The sequence below is a fragment of the Erpetoichthys calabaricus genome, chromosome 3 (assembly GCF_900747795.2).
Source record: "Erpetoichthys calabaricus chromosome 3, fErpCal1.3, whole genome shotgun sequence".
Classification (NCBI taxonomy): domain Eukaryota; kingdom Metazoa; phylum Chordata; class Cladistia; order Polypteriformes; family Polypteridae; genus Erpetoichthys; species Erpetoichthys calabaricus.
The window spans coordinates 209,561,573-209,587,256 of record NC_041396.2 but is presented as its reverse complement, the minus strand read 5'-3'; the positions used below and the strand labels follow the sequence as shown (position 1 = coordinate 209,587,256).

Genomic DNA, 25,684 nt, shown 5'->3' with positions numbered 1-25,684 from the left:
TATTACTTCAAAACTCTGCTGTCAGTTTTACTTTTTTACTCATCTGATAAAAAAATCTGGAGTGTCATCCACTTGATTCCTTTGTCCATTACGTTATGAGGTGACAAAAGGATATTTAGTATTTTGATGACACTTAACAATTTCTGTCACCTGGCCATTATGGAGAAAATTAACATTTTTGGAGGTACACATTTTTCAATATAGAATGGCCTTTTTCTTAACCTGATTTCTTTATTTAAACTGGAATTTGAAATGAAAAAAAATGTCTGTTAATGGGACACTGGCAAAAATGTATAATGCTTTATTACTCAATTAACAGAAATATGTTTTAAATTCAATAATAAAATGACAATGATATATACCTACTTTTAAAATCACATATAATTAAAAAATAGTGAAGGCTCGAAAATCTCCCACTAACTGACAATTGTGACACACATGCAGACTCTGCTGAGGAATTGCTTAGAATGTAATTTCCTCCTCCCCACATCTACACTGCTGAGATGGTAAAGACAGGATGTGTATTTAGGGTGCTGAAAATTACAAGCAGTGGGCTCCACTGCTCAAGCTTAAAAACAAACTGCCGATCTAGCTGCATAACCGTAGCTGGGCTTACTTGTGTGGATGCATCCACTGCCAGTTACATTCAGTGATGTGTATACATGAAAGCACAAAATGCCTGAAGAGTGACAAAGCACACACTGTACTTTACTCTACTCTACCTCAGCGTTAGCGATGACCTCTACATATTCATCTGTGTCAAAATTAGCTTCTTTCATTCAGAATCAAAAAACAGTACAACAACAAAAGGCCTTAGTCTTCCACAGACACATTGTTGGCTGCAATGTTATAGATACAAAATATCTTTTTTTCTAGAATTCAGAGAACAAAATACAAATTATAGACTGAAAAATGGTTTTATTTGTAATCTTTGTTTCTTTAAGGCAAGCCTATATAAAAATAAACATTTTGAATATTCTTAGATGGAAGTAAGAAATAATGAATATCTGAAAAAATAAATATTGAAAATTGCACACATTTATAGATTTTTCATAAGACCAATGTATTCTGAAGGCACAATGTCAACATTCCAATTTTAAAAATGTGTGGCATCAATTTACATCATGAACATGTATGTATTCCACCCTCAGGAATATTTTACAGTTCTTTTTCAGAGGATTTTCTTTTTTTTATTTGACCAGATTTTGTGCAGTCTCCATTTTTTCCAAAACAAAGAAACTCTTCTAAGAAATGAGGATTTTTTCTGTAGGCTTTGTAAATATCAGCTTCCTCGTACTCCCCAAGATAGCTATGGCACATTTTATACAATCTGAAAGAGAAAACAGACAACAATAGACGGACATATTAAAAGACTCAAAGTAGCCCTCGATGCCCTCAAGCTCATTAATCAACATTCAAACAATGTTACCTTGATTCTACTAGACAGTCAATACAAATTCATTCTAAGAACACCATGTTTGTGCTTTTCTGTTCTAATAATAATGTTTTCACCTCACTTTGTTTTGCCTTTTCAAATGCTTCTGGCAAAATACTCTGTTCTATCTGTTAAATACATGCAAAGTTAAAGTGAACATTAATATTATATTATGTGCTTTGTATACCTTTGTATAAATAAATGCTTACAGTTCTAAGCTTAGTAAAACTAAGCAACAGAACTGAGGCTACTACTAATATTCCCTTTTAGGAAAAAAACTAACCAGAGAATAAGCACAAGCAACTCCCAAAGTGGGAAGAATGGTGGTGCAGAGGTTGGCATAGCAGAGTTCTATGTCAGCATGTGTGGAATTTGAATGTTCCATCACTTCCATCCCCATGAGCACATGTGGCTAAGGACGGAATAACACCCCATCCAGGGTTGTTCCATCTTGTGTGTAATTAATGCTGCTACAGGCACCAGTGCCTTTGACCCTGAACTGGTTAAAAAATGGACAGCTTTTAATTGTTATTACTTTTCATTTAAATTACTATAAATATGCAAGTAAAGATAATGAAATCTAGCATTGTTATGAAAGTATTGTAATAATTCAAAAAATAAATGCTATAACACAATCAACAGTTTGTTAAAGTTTTTATACATTTTTACACCATTTATTGCACTTGATAAACATTTTTGGGCTTTAAAAAAAGTTTAGTGGAGTGCAGCATATTTGCAATTTAAAATGTAAAACTACATAATGACTGAAATTTAAATGTAATTAAATAAGTATCTTCTTAAAAAAGTATAACAGAATTATTTTCCCTGATGCTACTGTGACATGTGTCATGCATGTGCGATTAGGAGACGATAAAACCCACGGTGAGTAGACGGTCGAAAGACCAAGGGTTTAAAAAGGGTACTGACCTTTCTCTTTCTCTCTCCGCAGAACCAAGGAAGAAAAATAAACCAACGTATCGTGGAGCCAAAATGGCCAAAGTGTATATCCGGCCCTTGTTGATGATGTCACAAAGAAGTCCAAAACAAGACGTCACTTCCCCCCTTTAATTTCCTGTAGTAATTTGTGTTGCTGTGTAAATACCCTCCATGTTACCTTATGTTTTTTGTGAAATGCTTCGTTGAACCTGTTTTAACAGTTTTTTGTTTACCTGTACGTTGGACATTATACAGGGTGGTTCCCCAAACCTTTATTTGACCGGCTGTTATACTTACTTCCACAGATTGGCGTAGTCGGCAGGATTATTGTTCCGGTGCCATGTCGGAGGAACAAGACCTAAATACCGTCCTGGGTACTATCATGGAGGAACTCAGGACCGTCAAGTTACAGCTGGGAGAAACTAGGACCCAGTTAGTGGAAGCAGAGGCTCACGCAGCGGCTGCAGTAAGGTCGGAAACTGCTTGGTCTCTACCCCTCTCTCACAGAGGGGGACAATGTAGAGTCTTACTTTCTTATTTTTGAGCGCACAGCCCACCGCAATGTGTGGCCGAGGTCAGAGTGGGCGTACATACTAGCGCCGTATCTGAAAGGGGAGGCGCAAAGGGCCTATTATGACCTGACTGAGGAGCAGGCCGCCAAGTACACCACCCTCAAGTCAGAGGTGTTCAAGCGCTACGGCATATCGACGGCTCAGCAGGCGAGGGACTGGCGTGAGTGGCAGTTTGACCCTGAGAGGGCTATAAGAACGCAGGCTTTCAAGGTCTGGGGTAAGCTAGTGCGCTGGCTATGGCCAGATATGAATTCTGCCCAAAAAGTGGTTGAGCAGCTGGCCTGCAAGACCTCTGTAACTGCCCTCCCAGATAATCTTGCCCAGCAGGTTCACCGGCAATACTACACTGCCATGGACACCCTGACTGAAGTGGTGGAAAGGCACTGGGCAGTCTGTAAGTCAGGAGGGTTGGATGGGTCTTCGCGCCAACCTAGACAGGTATGTGCTGCAGCCCCTGAGTCCCTCCGACAAACCACAGATGCTCTGACTAAAAGAAGAGAGAAAAACTACAGTCCCCCTCGCTGTTTCAAGTGTGGGGGGGATCGGACATATATTCCCAGCCTGCCCAGCGGAACCAATGGATTACTCTTATGGTAAAGGTGAAAGGTACTGTGCCCTAATGAACCCCTTGTCACTTCCTCATACGGGTGTTGTTTTGGTGAATGGTAACAGCGATTTTTGACTTGGGGAGTAACATCTCCATTGCTGCTCGCCCCTTGGTTCTACCGCGACAATGGTTACAACTTAAGACCAGTCTGAGATGTATACACGGGATACCCGTTCCTATAAATCCGCCTCATGTGTAGTTATGGTTGATGGCTCTATGACACGCCTCGTTGTGGCCATATTGCCTAATCCTCCTTATCCTGTAATATTGGAGCAGGACTGGTCTGATACTAGTAGTGGTAAGAACCCAACACCTGTATCTAAGGTGGGTTTGGTGATGGACAAAGGTAACCCTGGTCCGACTTCCTCCACGCCGTGCTCAACAGCTCCTAAGTGTCATGCGTCGACTCAGTGTGACGAGGCAGAGGGACGGTCTCAACCCCCCATCGCCCCACCCACTGAGATCGACACGGATCTCATTCAGGCACTGTCTTCTCAGTTTAGAAACACACCATCCTCCTTTAAGAGGGAGCAATGGAGTGATGATTCACTCAAAAATGCTAGAAATGCAGTTGTCTCGGTTAACGAACACATGTCCAACAATACCAATCCACAAGTGCCGTACTTTGCCCTGGAAAATGAACTCTTGTACCGAGTGGCAGAGCATGAGGGCGAACTGAGAAAATTACTGCCGATTCCGCGCACCTTCCGACAGCAGGTGTGCAAATTAGCCCATTCCCATTTATTAGGAGCCCACTTGGGCACCGAGAAAACTCTTGAACGTATTAAGTTACGTTTTTTTGGCCGGGAATAAATGAGGAGGTTCAGTGCTTTTGTGCTTTGTGTCCGGAGTGTCAACTGCGTCAGATTCCACGCTGTGACTATGCTCCACTTGTTCCCCTTCCCTTAATTGACATACCATTTAAGAGAATCGGAGGTGTTTTAGTAGGGCCACTTCGTGGCCATAAATAATTTCCTGTAGTAATTTGTGTTGCTGTATAAATACCCCCGTGTTATCTTATGTTTTTTGTCAAATGCTTGGTTGAACCTGTTTTATACGGGGCAGTTCCCCAAACCTTTATTTGACTGGCTGTTATACTTATTTCCACACATGCTACATAGAAGTACTCGGCTTCCTTATATTCTGACACTGAAAGATGTGCCTTCATCTGCACTTTTAACAAACTGATTTACATTTAAGTAGATCTATTTCAGAATCCTTGGCTTAAAAAAGTTTTGTCATGTAATTTCCTACACAGTCCAGACCATGGTTGCAGGGGGGTTGTATCCAACATCCCAGCTCACACAGGGAGCAAGGCAGGGACAAACTCTGGACAGGATGCCAGTCCATCACAGGACGAATACACACACACACACAGCCACACACAAGTGCCAATTTAGTGTTGCCATTGGATGGCTGAAGGAAACTGGAGCAGCCGGATGAAACCCATGCGGACGTGGAAAGAACATGTCCACTAAGGTATGTATGTTAGTTGCAGTGCCAGTCCGGTAATGGGTAAGAGTGAGATAAAAACATTAAACAAAATAGTTTTATGAAATCTTATCATAAGATCAACATCAGGCAGGTTTTGAGAGCAAAATCCTGTTAGTCCAATAGGTCATCTGCTGTATAATCCAGTTCAACCATTATATACTGGTCATTTTAGCAAATAGTGGTGACACAACCAATATTTAAAATTTTAATATTTTAACTGGTACTAGTTCATCTCTAGTCCCTACAAAAAACAAAGTACTTCATTCACTATGGCACACGTTAAGCCTATATTTTTTAGGCTCAGGAAAAAAAAGAGCACTTATTTCAAGTGCACTACATGCTAAATATTTTTTCAAGCATTTTAATGTGAATATATATAATTTTAGAATCAGCTATTAAATGCGGTCATAGATTCATAGGTGGCTGAACATAGTTTTCTACTTTATGCATGTGACGGACGACCGGCTATGGACTCCGGTCGCCACCCCCAGGCCTCTAGGAGGAGCCCTCCGGACAGCATATTCGTGCCCCGAGTTCCAGCAGGGCCTCATGGACTTTGTAGTGTTGTGACACAGCCCTGCTGGATACCTTGGGGGCCGCCAGGAGTCGCTGTAGGGGGGCTAGTGGGCTCTTGCATGCCCTATAACCCGGGAGTGCGTGTCAGTCACGTGACTGGAGGAAACGACGTGCTCCCGGGATGAAGAAGAAGACTGTTTGCCCTGACCCGGAAGGAAATGGACTTGTGGGTTGTGCTTAGAACCACTTCCGGGTCAGGAGCTATAAAAGGACTCTGGGAAGCCCAGAACATTGAGCTGAGCTGGGAGGTCGAAGTGTCTGGGAGTGGAGGATTGTGTTTATTGAAGAGTTTATTGAATATATGAGTGTGGTGTGTGGAGTGCTTTGTGCACTGTACAATAGAGAAATAAAATATTATTGTACTTTCACCTGGTCTCAAGAGTGGTACCTGAGGGTTCGAGAGGTGGACAAACGCTACATCTGCTACAGCATCAATTTAATCATTTATTTCATTTATTTTCAGTCCCCCCACCTCAGCTTCCAGGGTCCTTAGATGATTGGCCTGTAATTAAGTCCCCATAACAATCGCTGTGCCTCTGACATTGTGTCCCCATGTAAAAGTTAATTTGCTATATTCTTCTAACATACCTTACTTTTTCAATACTGTAAGACTATGTAGCATGTACAACAAGCTGTTTCATCTATCCAATTACCTTTTTTACTGCAAATATTTATTGTAGTATTTTTGGTGGGAAAACCAGCTCTGCAAAACTGGGAGACACCAGAAACACAATAAAAATGCAATTTGAGCCCCACAGCTAGGATTACTTAAGTGTTAGAATACTGTTCTTTGAAAAAAGCACCCCATACTACTGAAGAAAACAAAAATTGTTTACAGTAATTTCAATAACATAGGAGTTGATTATGAATGGTTCAGAAATGAAGGTTCATTATTTGATTTTGGAAAAAAAAACAAACATAATATTCTGCAGATAAATCAAACTTTTTTTATTTTTTGCAAGTAAGAAAACCCAAATACTTTTTTCATATATTCGTATCATTTTTTGAAACCACTTTTTTTACTGCAGCACTGAATCCTATCCTTATAATAATGTGTATAAGACAGGAAATAATAATTATTTTTGAAATATGGTGACAAAATTCCAGATGGAGCTTTACAATTTAATATGTAGTTTCTGTACCCCCTGAAACATTTGTTTCCAAGTTACTCTCACAAGACTTCATTACCAGGGCTGTGATTTGTGGTAGTGTGATATCATTATGACTGTGACTATATAAGATGGCGGTGCAGTTTTGTAATTTTATGGATAAAAACTAAAAACTAAGTAGGTTGAGACTGTTAATCACGAAAAGGTTTATAAAGCAGGAATCTTTTGGCTTGGTTGTTTGACTTTCGATCTTGGCTTATTTTTGGGCTTCTACAATTGTGCTACTGGATATCCTGGTTCTGAACTCTACCTGTTTTTCAGTCTTTTTTTCCTATCCCACAATTCAGAATTGTATCATAACATACGATTCACAGATATAGATACAAAATCAAATACATTTTTCAAATATTTAATTGATTCAGTTTACTTGCAGGAAGAAAGCCACTAGGCATTTTTCAAAGGCAGTCTGCACAACAAAATCAAATGCATTGAACTTTTTTCATAAGTTTATTTAAAGTGCATATTTTATTCTCAAAAGGGGTTACTGTACATGTATTTTACTGGGACCAAGAAATACATTTTGCATTAAAGCTATAACAAAGCAAGATAACATGTATGTTCATACTTGAACACAACAGAGCAATAAGCACACAGGTTCTGTTGACCAAGCAAATTGAAGAATAATCAAACATTCTCTACCACCATGAATACTAAGAGGTTTGCATTTCAGATGAACTGGGATTTTTGTATAGAAAAATAAAACCAGCTAAAACTTGGAGAATAACTGAGAACAAAACATATTTAAATGAATTCTAAAAAAATTAATTGCTAGAAGCTCCTTTTATAAGCAATTATATTTTAAAATCCCTTATTTGTGATCCTGAAATGCTCTGGCACTTTTTAATTTAATGTTAAAAGGAATATAATTCATATATTGCAATCACTCATTTCTATGGATACTCATTTAAATTCCTTCATTTTTTTTCCATTTAACAAAATGAGCTTGTTTTACTAAGTGGTCCTGCACCTGAATTCAATGTGAAAATCAGTATTAAAAATAGATGGTCACATTGATCGCTGCATCAAAGAGAGATGTGAAAGGCAAGTGAGCATTCAGAAGTAACCTCGATTATTCGAGCAAAACTGAGTAATTAAACCATCTATTCCATATACAGCAAGTCTGAAACATACAAAAAATAATTTTATTGAGAATACTCTGACATTTTTCCCCAACTACTGACCATGGTGGATAGCTCATTTAGGGAAGATTTTTTAACTATTCTTGAAGCCCATTTCAGTTTTTAATAAATAGAAGCAAATGTGCTTCAGTACCCTTGCTGACCTCCTTCACTCTCTGACCCACATTTTCCATGTCCAGCAGCTTTGTCATCAACAACAAATTTTACTACCTGTGATGCCTATTCATTTTATGGTCCTAATTTTTTAATTGGTCAATGATGAGCTCCATTGTAATAAAATACATTAATTACAAGTTTTCAAGCATTTTATTGTTTTTTGTTTCAGATCCAAGTAAACTTAAGATGTGAAAAAAATCAACTGTTGTGGTATTGTTGAACTTCAAAAATACAGAACAAAACACCTTTGGAGATTCATTCTTGTTTCATCTTTTGTGCACTAGGATAAGTCCCCTTCATATGCCACGGTCAACAGAACAGCTTTAGAATTTCATTGTGGCAGAATGTCTTTTGAAGGTGACCTAAGATGCAGGCTGCCTTCAATCTCAGCAACAGAATAAAATGTTACCACTATAGGGGTTAATTAAATAGCAGTTGAATCCATTCTTCATGAGCAATTAAACATGAGCAAGGTCTGCACACATTGGGCACCTTTTTGCTGTAACTGGAGTCCTATTATTATTTTTGTACTGCTTTTTCCTGGACTGTTAGTGGCATGTTTTGTTTTTGACATATTATTTTTGGAGAATACAATTCTATCATTTATTTCTATCTTTGCAGTGGTTTTCTCGACATTTAAATTAGTGTCTTACCATGACATCATTATTGATTTTCATGGGTGCCAAAATTTTGTGGAATTTTTGTTAAGGTTGTCATAATGTTGTTATTCTGGAACAACATGGAGTTCGTGGTGCATGCCATCACTGATGCAACAGTGTAAAGGTTGGCACAGTGTACTTCCAGGTTATCTGAGATTGTGGATTCAGACCAAAATACCTTTTGCGAACTTAGTGCTTAGTTCTACTGTATCAACCTCTTGCTTTTTAATTTTGACAATATATTCTGTTTATTGTTTCAGTAACTCATTTCTAGCTTCTAGAGACATTAAATTTCAGCTCACGATTCAAAGTATGTTTCACCTCCTTGTCAGTTTCCTAAAATAAACTACCTTGCCCTTGGTGGCAGAATGAAGAACTAGTCCATTCAGTGTTCCAAGTAGAATCACATGCTAATGTATATGGACCTGGAAGAAATTCAGTGAACAGTTTCATAAAGGAGGATGAAACTTGGACACATCTGTATGAAAACTGGGCCAAAACAACAATTGAAAGGACAGAAACATAGGTAGGCCTCAGATTATGACCAGTAAGCCCGCGATTCTCGAAAGAATCGCAAATCCAAGAATGGCAATCAGTTTCTGTTCCCTCCAATATTTGGATGGATGAAATATCATGGAGGGTGGGTGCGTCCGGGGAAATGTCATTTAATTAAATAAGCACATCTGTACTAAAGCGGTTTCGTTTTGTGGAGCCGTGATTCCTTTGCCTCTGCTGACACCAACTGCTGGCACAGTGGATTACAGCAAGTTTAGTTTACAGGTTGTGTTGTTCGGGTGCTACCCACTGACTCTGGGAAGCCGCTGGGTTTGACTCTGGGGCGCTGAGGGGCTGTGCACATGCGCCTCAGTGTATCCTGCGTCCGGAATGAAAAGTGATGGAGGGTGGGAGCGTCCTGGTGAAGTTTTCATTGAATTATAGATATTTATCCTAACATTAACCAATTTATTAAAACAAAAATGGAATTGTAATTGTCACATCATGTAAGTCCAAAATGTCTTTGAGTTGTTGCACTTATAAGTAAAACCAATATCGGAGTGGAAAGGTTTAAATGAAGTATTTTGGAAAGTAAACATTCATAAAATGGTAAAAACAAAATAGTTAATCAAATCTCTCTTTATAAACAACATTTTGAGTAAAGATGGCTTGCTGTTCTTGAATTAGTTGTCCCTGGTATGGAGTAGTTACAATCTTCACTTTAACGTCACACGAACGCCGAACTCTTGAAAAGGCAACATAAAGTTGTCCATGTGCAAATACAGGCTGAGATAGGTAAATGCCCACTTTGTCCATGGGATTTGTTGATGGTCATGGCAAATGCAGCCTTAATGGGAAATTGCTGTCGTTTAAGTTTAAAGGGTAATTCCAGGTCAGAACTTGTAAGGTCAATTCTGGGAATCAAAGCAGCATTGGTAGTATGGGATCCCGTTAGCACTTGTGTCTCAGTAACATGTTCTGTCATGGTGTTCACGACTAACCGTGTACCGTTGCATAAACCATGTTTAGTATTAAGGTTTAGTATTAAGAATGACTATTGTCCCCACTTTAAGATTAAGTTTGTGATGTGGTAATCCGGCCAGGTTAATAGTGTTTAAATATTCTTGTGGGAAATGAAGATGCTCAGTTTCGTCGTCAGAATCAATACTGTCAGTACTTAGAAAGACGTGTCTTTCTCCAGGAAGTAATGCAATCAGTTGGTTATTTATGTGATCAACGCCAATATTCTTTGGACATAATATAGCTCGGTGCGTCAAATGTGGTATCTGGTCTAATGATATCGATTCACCAAAAACCTCCATTACCAAGTCGTTGCAGATAAAGGTGTGAGGAATTTGAATAATATCTGGGTGAAGGTGAAACACATTGGTAAGGTTTCCATTTCCTAGTTGGTTGGTTCCATCAGGACGTAAATGCATGACAATATCGCGGTGAAACGGAGGCTCACCGTCTTTACTTTGAAACACAATTGCCACTTCATTAATGATGGGAACATTGTATCGTCTCGGATCGTGTTCTTTGTCCTTTATTAGCACTAAGGCAATTTTAGTTGGTGCTACACCGTCCGCCTGTGCTTTTGTATTGGCTTCTTTTTCAACCACATGTAGCATCTTTATAGAGTTTGCTAATGGGTGATTGTTTATGACTTCAGCTACATTTCTCATTATGAGCTCTGTGCATTGCTTGTTTTCAGGAAGGTTCATTCGTTGATAAACTGCGTTATCTAGATCTAACACGTACATTTGGGCAAATTTGCGTTGGTGATTTGGCTCAGGGTGCACTGTTCCAATCCGATGCAATATTTGTCCACACATGCGAAAGCAGTATGGGCCATTCCCAGGTGGTGGCTTGATATTTACCCCGGTAGATGCAAAAGCAAATGAACTATTGTAGGATCTAATGCATTTCATAAAGCTTTTACTTTCGGGTACATTGTTAGTCAAAAGCTTATGTAAATATTCAGGATATTCATCGAATGCAGGCAGCTTAACTTGACCTTTTTGACAACAACGTGTAAACTCATCAGTTGTACTGCCAGTTTTTTCTTCAAGGAAGTTAAGTGAATGACAATGGCTGCAAATGACAGTCATTAATCCCAATGAATTTTCATGAACAGTGGACTCATTATAGAAAGCGTTCTCAGCTAACTAGCGGAATTGTTCAGCGTCTGTCCATCGTTCCTGTCTTTGGCTTTTTCTTTGATGAAATACTGAACGACTTTGTAGCCCTTGTGCAGTTTCTTTTTGGATCCGTGCCTCTCTTGCAGTTACTTGAGGTGTTTCTTTGCTTCTGGTGTTTGTGAAGCGCATTGTAGGAGCCTCCGTTTATTGTTTTTATCCATGCGGTCTCGTTTTTGTTTCTCTGATACTGAATGACCGTTATGTGATTCACACATGCCACACAGACTGCTGGCACAGTGGATTAGAGCAAGTTTAGTTTATAGGTTGTGTTGTTTGGGCGTCACCTACTGACTCTTGGGCGCCATAGCGCAGTGCGCATGCACTTCGGTGCGTCCGCCATGCGTAAATTAAACTTTGGTTTAGTAGTTTTGTGTACAACTTGGTCAGCGGTAACTTGTTTAATGACAGTAGATTTAATCCTAGCCTTAAAGACTGAAGAACAGTCGTAGACTACTAAGCACTGTTGTAAGTCGCTCTGGATAAGAGCGTCTGCTAAATGATGTAAATGTAAATGTAATATAGATAGCCTGAGGTTAGGACATTTCTGCAGATACAAAACAGCACATAAACCCACTACAAATTTTTCTTTTCAACTGAATTTAAATGAATTTTCATCTAATGATTTACTACTTATAAACAAATCAACTATGACATAGCTTTAACACAGATGAATATATATCAGCTGTCTCTAACAGGGAGTACATAGTACTGCACACTACACACAATTTTCAAACACACTGTGTTTTTATGAGCATGTGCACATGAACACAACAAGCAGCACACACAGGCGCATAGTAAGCACAGTCACAGGTAAGCAGCACTGATTGTTACTCCAAGAATCCTAAGTATGTGTCCCAGCTGTGCCATCTTAGGGAGTATAACTGCTGGGAGGGAGAGGTCACACTCTTAGGGATCCTGCAGTAAAGATGACGTGTCATTGAATGTAACTGGCAGAATCCAAATCCACACAATGAGCTCTGTAACATGTAAAGGCGTAGACTTTCTTGTTATTGCAAGATTTGAAATGTGTTTTATACCTATAAACACCAAATACCTGTGTCATTTACAACACAGACATTGGATTGTGGGTTTTTAGACGATTCCAGACTTTTACCCATTTTAACATTTTCTTTTAATTTGCCAGTTTCAACTACAGCTTTATCTTTGAAACTCTGCTTTTAAGGTCAAAATGCCACACTTGTCTTTTCATTGTTGCAGATGACGCCTACCTTTGGTGTGTACTATTTAAGGAAATAGCCAACTGGGGACCTATAAGGTGTCTGTTTCACAAACTAGACACTGTAATGGACTTGTCTCCTCTTGTACACTTTCATATCTGGGCCTTCTCTTTATTTTTGTGTCCTGGTTTGATCCAGTTTTCCCTCTTCTCTTCAGACTGTAGTGGGCACCTCAGTATGAAATCTTAATTTTGTAAAACATCAATAGACTGGCATGTACTTTAAGAAACTGTTTTGTTTTGACCATTTTTGAACCCATTATTGAACTTTAATGGAGTTCCAGTACTTTGACCCAAAGGAAAGACAATTACTTGCTTTGTTGAAAAGAATAACAGGTTCAGTTGTGCTAACAACTGAATAACCAATGAGCATTTCAACATAATTAAGGATAAGGTAAGACCATTTACTATTAGGACACCACAGTAATGGCTGCTGAAAACGGGCCGGGCAGTTTTATGTGAATAATAAATTATAAATCAGACATTTCAGTTTTAAATATAAAAAGTTACTTATTTATTGATATCTGAATGAATACGATATTTGTGCTCTAAATAATTTCATTTACATTAGTTTGATTTGAGATTTGCACACTTTTTACTTTTTTATTAGCCAAACTATATACATATAAATTTCCATTTTGATGTACAAATAATACCATACTGTCTTATAACATAAATAATATGAGAATGCTACCATTTCTATTCCCAAAAACTAAGTTCAGATAAAATCCATATAATTATATCAAGAGCTCACCATTACCATAATGACTTAATAAAAAAATGGCTGCAATGAAAGTAAGTAATGCAGAGTAAGGGTATGTTTTTGTTTTTTGGCCCCCCTTGCCATCCAAAGTATTATTAAAAACAGTAATAATCATTTTCACATATTCAAGGATAGAATTTTTTTCTACCCAGTCACAGTAGGTGAATTCATTGTGTGGCTAAAACTCCTACTAGAGATGTTAAAAACAGAAGCCATGAAATGCAAAAAAAAAAAAAAATTGTCTCAATATATCAGAAACTTCCTCACTAGTGACCAGGTATGCTTGTTAATTAGAATTCTTTTCAAAATCGCTTGCCTCCCACATATTATTTTAATAGTCCTTTATTCAAACGTATATACACAAAGAAACACATTCTTCACATAAAAATATACACACACACACAAATTCAGAAGCCCTTAATATTGCACATATCTAATTTACTTTCTTACAGTTTCTGTGGGGGCCAAGGGGAAACATTTTAATATTGGGCTCAATGATGCTTCAATTACACCCAAGACCTATGTTGATAAAACACCTTTCAAAATAAAGTATCGTGGTTTTCAAGTATCAATAAGAAACAATAAGTTAAAAAAACACATAACAACTACATTTTATTGCAAAGCACACATACAGAAAAGAAAAAAAAATCTGTTGCATTTTGTCTATTGAGAGATGGGGATGTATAGACAACACGCCACATATCACAGGAAACTGAAATTGGAAAAAGATTTAAAATTCCTACTATAAGCTATGACTAGAGTATAACAATCTAAAAATCATGATTGCATTTCTGTGTTTTTGTCTACAATAAAAACTGAATTTATGAAGGTAAGAGTACAAATGATAATCTGTAACAATGTTCAGTTCCAAAACTTCCAAAAGTGTAAAACTTCCACAGACACTATGACCATCACTAATACAACCTCATTAAAACTAAGAAAGGAAAAAATAGTTAGTTCTCTGGATTCTCTTACAAAATTGTGGTACTTCAAATATATTTATTTCCATTTCCATTGATACTGAATGGGAGATGCTTTAACTTTCAAATGAAAGATTTCAGGTAACAGGTCTTAAGTGTGAAAGACTTAAGCATGAACAGGAATGAAGTGCATTATGTAAAGCATAAAAGGAAAAGTAGGGCATAAGAATGTTTTGTATAGTCAGTTTGTTTGCATCTTAGTGCTGCTTTTCACAACCAAGGGAAAATAACCTTGACTAAGTGATAACTTAGTAACATTTCTGTGTTTTGATAAATCTGTCCACCCTGATAGAAGACAGGTGAATGTGCTTAATTTGAATGAAAAGTAGAGTGAAAGTGCACTTGCCTTTTATTCTTCTTTCCTAAAATGAATTCTCTCAGTTTTTGGTTTGGAGTGTTTGGTTTAGCTGGACCACCTGGGAAATGTCATCTGGGACCGAATAATGACTGCATAAACCCACCCAGGTTGTATAATTCTTTGTATGGCTTATATTTGCTACTACTGGTTATGACACAAAGAAATACATTTTTTAAGTAAAAGCTCAAAGTCAATATCTCTGCCTGATTATTGATTACTAGCATTGCAGGATATCCAATGTGTACAGACCATAAAAGTGACCAGACTGCCCTTAGAGGTCCCTAGAATTGAATAGGCAGGGTACAATACAGACTGTGATACAGGTAAGCGGTTACCAGTAACAGGTACAGTATATTGCTGGTTTTGATAGTTCTTTCTGTTCCCCATTAAGAAAATAACCTAATAGGTTAGTTGGTATCTTTTGTATTTGTTGCACGACACAAATGATCTGATAACACAATAAAACAGATACAAATAAAATAATTATGTTGATAAAATTTGTTTACCAATGCCACAAATTTGTCTTTGAAAGTTATAGAGGTAATTTAGGATTTTGATAATATTGTTTTAATAAAAACAGTGTCAGAAACATCTGGAAAGGCAACATTCGGGTTAACTAACTATACCAAAAAGGCTAATCATGCCTTTCTGTTTAAAAATGTGTATACCCCTTGATCATTTACATCTTTGTAGTACAGAAGATAACAAGAGGGCAGCTGAAGTACTGGCAGATTTGGAGACCTTAGGGGAGATTTTGTTTATATTTTAATGAATGTAATTCAGAATTGCAAACTACATGCAATATCATGTATGCAGGATCAATTCTAGACTTTATTTTCACTTTGCATACTACTGCAAAGCCAGATCATTACCTAACATAAGGCAAAATAAACAATTATGCCAACAATACATACTGTAACTATCTATAGCACCACATGGCCCAATTAAATATCTCACTAGCATTACAGAATGGATGTGCAGTAATTTACTTAAATCAAATAAGGAAAAATAAATACAAGTTATTGGCTGTGGTAAAAAAGTGAGGCTCTCCAAAGGAAAAAATTAATCAACTGGCCTTGCAGGTCAAGTCAGAAGTTAATAATGTAGATATCATTATGGATTCAGGGCCAAGTTATAAACCACATATTAACCATATTACTAAGACTTTATCATTAAAGAAACATAACAAGAATTAAATCTTTCAAATCATAAGATGCTGAAAAATAGCACATGCTTTTATTTTTAGCCAGCTACATTATTAGAATGCACTCCTATCAGGGCAACAAAGAACAAGTATAAAATGATGGTAGCTTGTTCAAAATACAGTGTAATTAACCAAAAATATACAATTTAAATACATTTCACCTGTATTTTCATCATTATTTGGCTACTTTTGTCTATAGGGCTCTGAACAATCTTGCACTTTCCTTTCTTTTGGATTTGCTCTCCCCCAACATCCCTAATCACAATGTCTGCTTTTCAAACGCTGCCAATCTCAATGTTCAAAGAGTGAATCATAAAACAACATCTGATGTAGGCTTTTGTTCTTACATACCCAAAACCTGCAAAACCTTACCAACAAATTTAGTTAGTTTAGTCAGGTTAATTCTGCTAAAACGCAATTTTTAAAATTAGTAATCATCACAATTCATTTGTAGTTTGTTAATAATTAACAGTAGTGAATAACTCAGTTTCCATAAAATATAACTATTAGACAGAAAGTCCTGTAAAATTTCTTCTGGTTACTAATAAATTATGTTTCTTTTGTTTTCTATTTCCAATGTGCAATAGTGATGATTTGTGCTACATCTCCCCGAGTATTCTATAGACACCATTGATGCTGAATAGGTTGGATACTACCATTTTGATGGTAACTGCAAAACCGCATCATTTTCGACTTTTTATCATATGTAGGTACTACTTGAGAACTTAATGACATTTAGGTACTCATCTACTCCCATAACATATAATCAAATAGGACACTGACTTTCACCATTACAAACTAAGTATTCACGTTTTTTATACAGTAAGTTTAAATTTTTATTTTACTGAAAAAATCCTTTGCACTGCGTTCATGTATGAAAAGGTGCTATGTAAATAAAAGTTGTTTGTTGTACAATTTCTGTGGCGGGAAGTAGTGGAAGTGGCACAGTGGAAAAAAAAACCTTGAAAGAAACTTTAGAATAAGGCAAAAAGGTAAATACTGCATAATATGAGGCCTGATTAAAAATTTCAGTGACTATTTTAAGCCAGTATGTTATACATACTTTCGAATTTACTGTAAAAGCATTTAGCAAAATCTGTGAACCAGAGTTAAAATGGTAGAACAGATTTAAATACAGTATGAAAAATGACTATATGGTAAAAACGAGGGAATTTATAAACTTATTTTACTTTATATGCATTTAAGATAGAAAGGCCAGTTACCTTCCTGGCCATGGCCCTCCAAGCATCACCATGCCCATTTTTTCTTCTTCTTCCAAACCAGGCCCAGAAATCCTTTTCATTCCATTCACCTCTTTTAGCCCATACCTAGTTAAAAACAGGACATATCAAACAGGAAGAATAGTTATAAGACAATACAACTGAACCAAATATGGGACATTTAAATGTTTTTTTCCACTCTTTTTATATTCAAAACTTGTTAAAAGCCTAACATAAAACATTCTGAGAATAGGTTCTTTTCACATTTTAAGCTGGATTCAAATGATAAGGTTTTATGAAGTTATAAACAGTGATATAATTATTAGTGTGATTTTATTAAATGTACACTATTCCTAATTTAACTAATTTTTCCATAATTTACAGATTAATCTCAAATCATTTTCTAAATATCTTGCAATGAAAAACATGCCATGTTACATAGTATAAAAGCAGTAAATCAAAGTTAATATTTTTTTAATAAATAAAAATAAAACAAAAGCAGTCTTCAGTAAATCGAACTTACTGGTCCCATTTCTGAGAGCAGCATTGCTCAATCGTATCAATGTACTCTGATTCACTTAGTTGTGTTTTTCCAGTTCGCTTATTCTCAGCTTTAGAAAGATAGTCTTTAAACTTCCCCCAAAAAAAAAAACAAAAAAAAAAATCAACATTGATTATAAATGACAAAAAAATTACAAAAATGAGATACCATCCAATTAGTTATGAGTATATTTTTCCACTGGTAAAGCAGAATGGCTATTTTCATTGATTAAAGTTGATGTAAATTACAAACTTAAACCTGTAAATTCATAAAGAAAAAGACCTCAAAAGAATACTTTTATGAACAGTGATTAAGTCATCAATACAATTTAAAGCACATCACTTCATCATCTCAAACCACTTTTCCTGATAAGGGTCATGGTGTCCCCAACTGTAGGTTCCCGATACTCATGGGGAATTCCCCGGGGTTCTCAAACCAGTCAACAAATATAATCTCTACAGGTAGTTGTTGGTATGCAGCAGTATAGTGGCATGCATACGCATTGCATATTTTCACTTTCATATTTCTCATTTATCAAAATGAACAACAAGCACACCTATGATTTTTTTATTTTATGTTTGATTATATAATGATTGGCATACATTTGCGTTATAGTGTCTAAAAAAAGAAACATTATGAAATTTTTGATCAGGGACAAGTTATGTATGAACACATTATATAAACAACAGAAATTAGTCAAGTGCAGGCTAATTTAATTTTTTTGCAATGCTTTTTTAATTAAAGAAAACAAATGTGTACTAAGAACAACCTGCAATGTTGACAAAGTTTAAACTAAACAATGCTGGGTGGCAGCAGTAGCTGAAAGCTGTTGATAACAAATATTATTGACTGGTGTCTGGCTTTAAATACTAGAAAATCAGTAACCAATAAGTAACATGAAAATGAAAGAATTAAGAATAACATTACACTGACCCTACAGCATCTGCGATACACTGGCAATCTATCCAGGACTGACTGGATCCTGCCATATGACTGATGACAAGATAGGTCCCAGCACATTGCATCCTAAATTTGATTAAGCTGGTGTGATAATTTTAGGCAGCACAATTATTCTGACAATACACAACATTGCTCCTGTTGATATGACACCTAGTGCAACATCCCAACCACCATTTTCAATTCTTGCTGTGTTGCAATGCTCCCTTATTCATCTCTGCCTAGCTAGGGATTAGCTCTGTTTAGATGTGCTGCTGTTCTTTAATATATACAGTGCATCCGGAAAGTATTCACAGCGCATCACTTTTTCCACATTTCGTTATGTTACAGCCTTATTCCAAAACGGATTAAATTCATTTTTTTCCTCAGAATTCTACACACAACACCCCATAATGACAATGTGAAAAAACTTTGAGGTTTTTGCAAATTTATTAAAAATAAAAAAACTGAGAAAGCACATGTACATAAGTATTCACAGCCTTTGCCGTGAACCTCGAAATTGAGCTCAGGTGCATCCTGTTTCCCCTGATCATCCTTGAGATGTTTCTGCAGCTTAATTGGAGTGCACCTGTGATAAATTCAGTTGACTGAACATGATTTGGAAAGGCACACACCTGTCTATATAAGGTTCCACAGTTGACAGTTCATGTCAGAGCACAAACCAAGCATGAAGTCAAAGGAATTGTCTGTAGACCTCCGAGACAGGATTGTCTCGAGGAACAAATCTGGGGAAGGTTACAGAAAAATTTTTGCTGCTTTGAAGGTCCCAATGAACACAGTGGCCTCCATCATCCGTAAGTGGAGGAAGTTCGAAACCACCAGGACTCCTCCTAGAGCTGGCCGGCCATCTAAACTGAGTGATTGGGAGAGAGGGGCCTTAGTCAGGGAGGTGACCAAGAACCCGATGGTCACTCTGTCAGAGCTCCAGAGGTCCTCTGTGGAGAGAGGAGAACCTTCCAGAAGGACAACCATCTTTGCAGCAATCCACCAATAAGGCCTGTATGGTAGAGTGGCCAGATGGAAGCCACTCCTTAGTAAAAGGCACATGGCAGAACGCCTGGAGTTTGCCAAAAGGCACCTGAAGGACTCTCAGACCATGAGAAAGAAAATTCTCTGGTCTGATGAGACAAAGATTGAACTCTTATGTGTGAATGCCAGGTGTCACGTTTGAGAGGAAACCTGGCACCATCCCTACAGTGAAGCATGGTGGTGGTAGCATCATGCTGTGGGGAATGTTTTTCAGCGGCAGGAACTGGGAGACTAGTCAGGATAAAGGGAAAGATGACTGCAGCAATGTACAGAGACATCCTGGATGAAAACCTGCTCCAGGGCGCTCTTGACCTCAGACTGGGGTGACGGTTCATCTTTCAGCAGAACAATGACTCTAAGCACACAGCCAAGATATCAAAGGACTGGCTTCAGGACAACTCTGTGAATGTCCTTGAGTGGCCCAGCCAGAGCCCAGACTTGAATCCGATTGAACATCTCTGGAGAGATCTTAAAATGGCTGTGCACCGACGCTTCCCATCCAACCTGATGGAGCTTGAGAGGTGCTGCAAAGAGGAATGGGGAAACTGGCCAAGGATAGGTGTGACAAGCTTGTGGAATCATATTCAACAAGACTTGAGGCTGTAATTGCTGCCAAAGGTGCATCGACAAAGTATTGAGCAAAGGCTGTGAATACTTATGTACACGTGATTTCTCAGTTTTTTTAATAAATTTGCAAAAACCTCAAGTAAACTTTTTTCACGTTGTCATTATGGGGCGTTGTGTGTAGAATTCTGAGGAAAAAATTAATTTAATCCATTTTGGAATAAGGCTGTAACATAACAAAATGTGGAAAAATTGACGCGCTGTGAATACTTTCCGGATGCACTGTAGACCATATATACACCATATGTAAATCCATCCATCCATTTTCCAACCCGCTGAATCCGAACAAAGGGTCATGGAGGTCTGCTGGAGCCAATCCCAGCCAACACAGGGCACAAGGCAGGAACCAACTCCAGCCAGGGTGCCAACACACCACACAACACACACACACACACACACTAGGGCCAATTTAGAATCGCCAATCCACCTAACCTGCATGTCTTTGGACTTTGGGAGGAAACCCACGCAGACACGGGGAGAACATGTAAACTCCATGCAGGGAAGACCCTGGAAGCAAACCTGTAAATCCACCAATATGCAAAAAATGTTAATTACAATAAAAACATTCTCAGGCATGCATAAAAATATGTATAAAAATGCACAAAAATGTAATAGTGAACCTATTCTGTCATACAATTTGAGTTTATAAGAACCTACTCTTAAATTCTTTTTAACTAACTCCTCCCATTTTCTGCCTATCCTATAAATTAATCTCTTACCCAAACTCACTTTTTTACGTTGGCAAAGGAAGTAATATAAAATATATGTCTGGAAGCAAAATAGCGTATTTTTTTTTCCAATTTTCATTGTTGCTGTCTGTATTCTGTAGTTTAAACTGATTATGCTAACAATGTTTCTTAAGGATACAGGACCATCACAGTATCAGTCTATCCTGCACTATTCATTTTTAGTTCACGTCTGGTGCATATCATCTGTGTTAAACACTAGCACTTAATACTTTCAGCCAACAAATTATTCAGCAGAAGTGTGTCAAAAAACGCTACTGGGGCTCCTTTATATCAACAGCAATATGCTATTATAATGCCTCACTATGATTCTGACTGCCAATTCCTTAGTTTTTCTTTCTTTTTAATCTTCATCCTTTGTATCGATTCTGTTCTGTGTTCAGACTATAGTGTGTGTTATATAAGTACTTTATTAGTATTCTCTAAATCTCTCTGTTCCTATACCATACCCATAATCAGTACCTGTGTGTGGGGTGAGGTGACAAAGCAATCACCTCAGACTGCACTTTACTTAAGGTGAAATTTTTATACAAAAGCATTTTTTTTAAATTACAAAATAATAATACAAAAAATGAGAGTTAAATATGAACCATAAGAGTTTGAAACGTATTAAATGCCAAATTAAAAACTGCAAGACAGATATTAATTTTAAATATTCCAAATATCTCAGAACTGCAATTTGCACCACTTAAGATGAACTGAAAGCTTCAGAGAAACAAAACAGAGCATGTGCATTTTAAAGTTACATTTCAGGAACCGATATTGGTACTAATTTTTCTGATTTTCACATATCATATATTGTATACATATATTGATTGCTATTTTCAAAGTTTTGTTAATTTTTGAAATGTTATTAAAATGTCAATCACAGGTACGTCTGATAATTGTCTTTAAAAAAGTGCCTTGCCTTAGGTTACATTATTTAATGTAGCAGACCTGCCTATAACTTTGTTATCCATTCCAAAAGTAAAATGAAATGGCTGTCAGAATGCAGCCCTTAATTACTACTAGTTTATTTTTTATAAAAGAAGCATGGTCAAAAGGTTATTTATTGTAAGGCTTAGAGAATACACAAACAAGAATGTAGAATACATCACAAGACTCTTAGGAAGTCCAAACACTTGACTTCTCGCAGCAGCACAAGTGTTTGCAGATTCTCATGTACTGTACTGCTTTGGAACACTCTCTCTTCATGCCTCTCCAAGTTTTCTTAATCAAAACATTTAAATAACATCTGAAAAGTAAACTTCTTACTACATTTTAAATTAAATAATTTCAAAAATTCCATACATCAAAAGGGACTTGGAAATGATTAATTCACAATTAATCAAAATTTTCTCAGCATTTGGAATACTTACCTGCTTACTCCGGTAAGGCCTGAACCAGCATCCTTCTGGCTAATAATGAAAAACATTAGCTACAATGAATCACTGCCTAATCATGTGCGCTCTACCCATATTTGTTCCTTATATAACTGTCTCTTTTGTACATATACATTAATTCCAATTTTTTCCAGGTGGATCCTTACGTTTCATATTCCGAGGACTTATACTGGGTCTTCCCAGTTTAATACTGCATAATGTTTTATGCTTGTCGTTGTTTTGTGTTATGATTATACTTACTGCATTTGCAATCGAATATATAGTACACCAAATTTATTAGTGAAAGTGTGCTTTGGATTAATACATTTAAAAACAACCCAACCTGATTTTGTTGGACATCTGTGTTGGCAAATTACCTCCTGCAAAGCAATTAACAGAAACAAATTGGCTAAAAGGTTTAACGGAAGTGACTGAACTGTCAGTTTTATTGTAAAAATAAAATGTCCACTTAATGTTTACAAGCCATCTGAAAACATGACTTTCTCAAACCTGTCTGATCACATTCTGGGATTTGCCAGAGTTAGGGTTCAAAACAAGAACAAATTCCAGATGGGACACCATTCAGTTGCAGGTCTTGCTCACCCATACTGACAATTTAGAATCTGTAGTTAACTTAATAAGCGTGTCTCAGCAAATTGAAGGAGAGCTGATGTACAACAAGGAAAAACTATAAAGACAATGGAGAATGAATGGAGAATGTGAGTGGCAGCAGTGCTAACCACTAGACAATTGTGCCACCTTTCAAAACATGCCCACCCGAGTAATTGTAGATTTAACAAATTCCAGTACTTTATGTTCAAAAAAGTTATATGACTTTATTATTTGCAATGAAGATGCACTTTTGTAATAATTTAAAAGAAAAAAAATACATTAAATATAGAACTGTATACTAAACCCAGATTTAAGAACTTGCAATGTTAATGCAGTTTATGACTTGACTGGTGTTGGCTGGCTTCTGGGTAACTGATCAGTTGGAATTAAAAGATTCCTTGCATGACGGGATGGGAATGATAAGCAAATAATCTGCACCCATTTCAATCGGTTCATCGCTTCGTTCAGCTTCTATACGTCATCCTTTCTAATGTTTTCAGATTTTTTCCTTAAAAAAGATTTTTTCCCAACTTTAAACCACAACATCTACATAACGTTTTGTCAGCCGTAGCGCAGTGCCCTTCAGCCTGCTCCAGCTGCACCTGGAGTTCAGGCCAAAAGCGAATCCCTGTGCCTGGCAAAGAGATAACTTTTGCCTACTTAAAAGCTGCTGACACATGTTTGGAATTGTGTATTATTTTAAAAATGAATGTTATTAACCGTACCTGAAACGCAATTGCCCGACACGCGTCGCAGCGCAGACGTTGCGGCATGTGGCTCGAATGTGTCTCCTCCGTGTCTAGCGATGGGGCCGAGAAACTAATTGTTCCATCAGAGCCCAACTTCTCACTGTTCGCTCTGCCAAGACCGTACACCACCGCAGCCGCTACAACACACACTGTCAGCCAGCTTTTCATTGCCGAATTATTTCTAGAGCGTGTGCCTACACACACTTCATGCTGGTTACTTTTTGTTGTTAAGGAAATGAACGAACGTTGGCCGGCCAATAAGAGAGAGGATCGTGGCAGGCCGAGGAGACGCCGCCTGGAGACTGAAGACACAGTCAAAAGAAAAAGAAAGTGAAACGACTTGGTTTGAGCTAAGGAGACCTTTAGACGAAGGCTGTATCCACGTGCTCCGTTAAAAAGACGATGTTTCTGTGCAGAAATTTTTCCAAACCTGGCAGGATCTAATCAATAACATTTTAGAATAAGCTTTTAAAGCACTGAGGAAGCAGCTTGTCTCCCTATTCATTTTTTTCTTCTCCATTTATCTATATTCACTTATTAATTTATCTGTTTGCTTATTTTTATTAGGTTTAAGTTTTATTCTGCAGCCCATGCTTCCTTTCTCATGGGTGGGGGTTGATTTGTTTTCAATCCTATTCTGGTAAAATTGATGGATTTGTATGGAATGTTGTGTGATTTCAATAAAATCAATAAAAAAAAATTTTTAAAAAGACGAAGTTTCATACGCTGATGACTCATACTTGTGTCTGGAAAAAAATGTAGAGGACTCGTTTTGCGTCATAAAATTTAACATTTGAAGCGTTTCCTCATGCGAGAAGTACAGTTTAAATTGTGACAGTTAAGAACGATTTTCACCCATCTGTCTACTTCCTTTAACCCGCTTAGTGCAGTTTTTCAACAGATTTTTTTTTGAATTGTGCTCTGTTGGAGTCCTCCCTGCAACATTAAGTCCAAGTCAAGAACTAACAATGTACGGGGTCCCATTTCATCACAAGACACACCAGTGGTGCCCACGGGGAAGGGTGTCTTAGAGGCTTAAGCTCCTGATCTCTATATTGTGCAAAGTCCCTGATACACATATTTTTATACTGCATGCATACAGTATATATATATATATATATATATATATATATATATATATATATATATATATCGAAGCAACGGACAGCACTGACATCCCAGAAGGCTCTGCAGCACTGGACCAAAAATTGGACTGTTAATTATGATTTCTTTCATATTCGGTTTCAAACAAATTGTATTCAATATTGGTTTATAGCTTTTGGCAATGAGAATTTTTTTATTGAAGTGTAGTTTGGGTTGTTTGCCTGTCACCACTTACCATCACCGATGCTGCCTGGTTTATGAGTCCCACTGTTTTATAATAATTGTGTTGCTTGAATGTACAACACTACCTCTATTAAGAAAACAGTAAAGAAAAAAAGTGTTTTCTTGATACATCGAGAACTAACTATAAATTAGTTATATATATATATATATATATATATATATATATATATATATATACTGTCACTATATACAGTAATCCCTCCTCCATCGCGGGGGTTGCGTTCCAGAGCCACCCGCGAAATAAGAAAATCCGCGAAGTAGAAACCATATGTTTATATGGTTATTTTTATATTGTCATGCTTGGGTCACAGATTTGCGCAGAAACACAGGAGGTTGTAGAGAGACAGGAACGTTATTCAAACACTGCAAACAAACATTTGTCTCTTTTTCAAAAGTTTAAACTGTGCTCAATGACAAGACAGAGATGACAGTTCAGTCTCACAATTAAAAGAATGCAAACATATCTTCCTCTTCAAAGGAGCAAAAAAATCAATAGGGCTGTTTGGCTTGTAAGTAT

General features: G+C 37.1%; 1 protein-coding gene across 1 annotated transcript; it reads right to left on the bottom strand.

Moving 5' to 3' along the window:
* Positions 1–275: 275 nt before the first annotated feature.
* On the bottom strand, positions 276–24,098 carry LOC114648611 (marginal zone B- and B1-cell-specific protein-like). The gene is made up of 4 exons (XM_028797748.2): positions 23,797–24,098; positions 17,725–17,834; positions 17,205–17,309; positions 276–1,330 (listed from the first exon to the last, which is right to left on the bottom strand). The coding sequence occupies exons 1-4, from the start codon at positions 23,986–23,988 to the stop codon at positions 1,159–1,161; spliced, it is 579 nt and encodes a 192-aa protein (XP_028653581.2). The 5' UTR covers positions 23,989–24,098; the 3' UTR covers positions 276–1,158.
* Between the last annotated feature and the right edge of the window lie 1,586 nt (positions 24,099–25,684).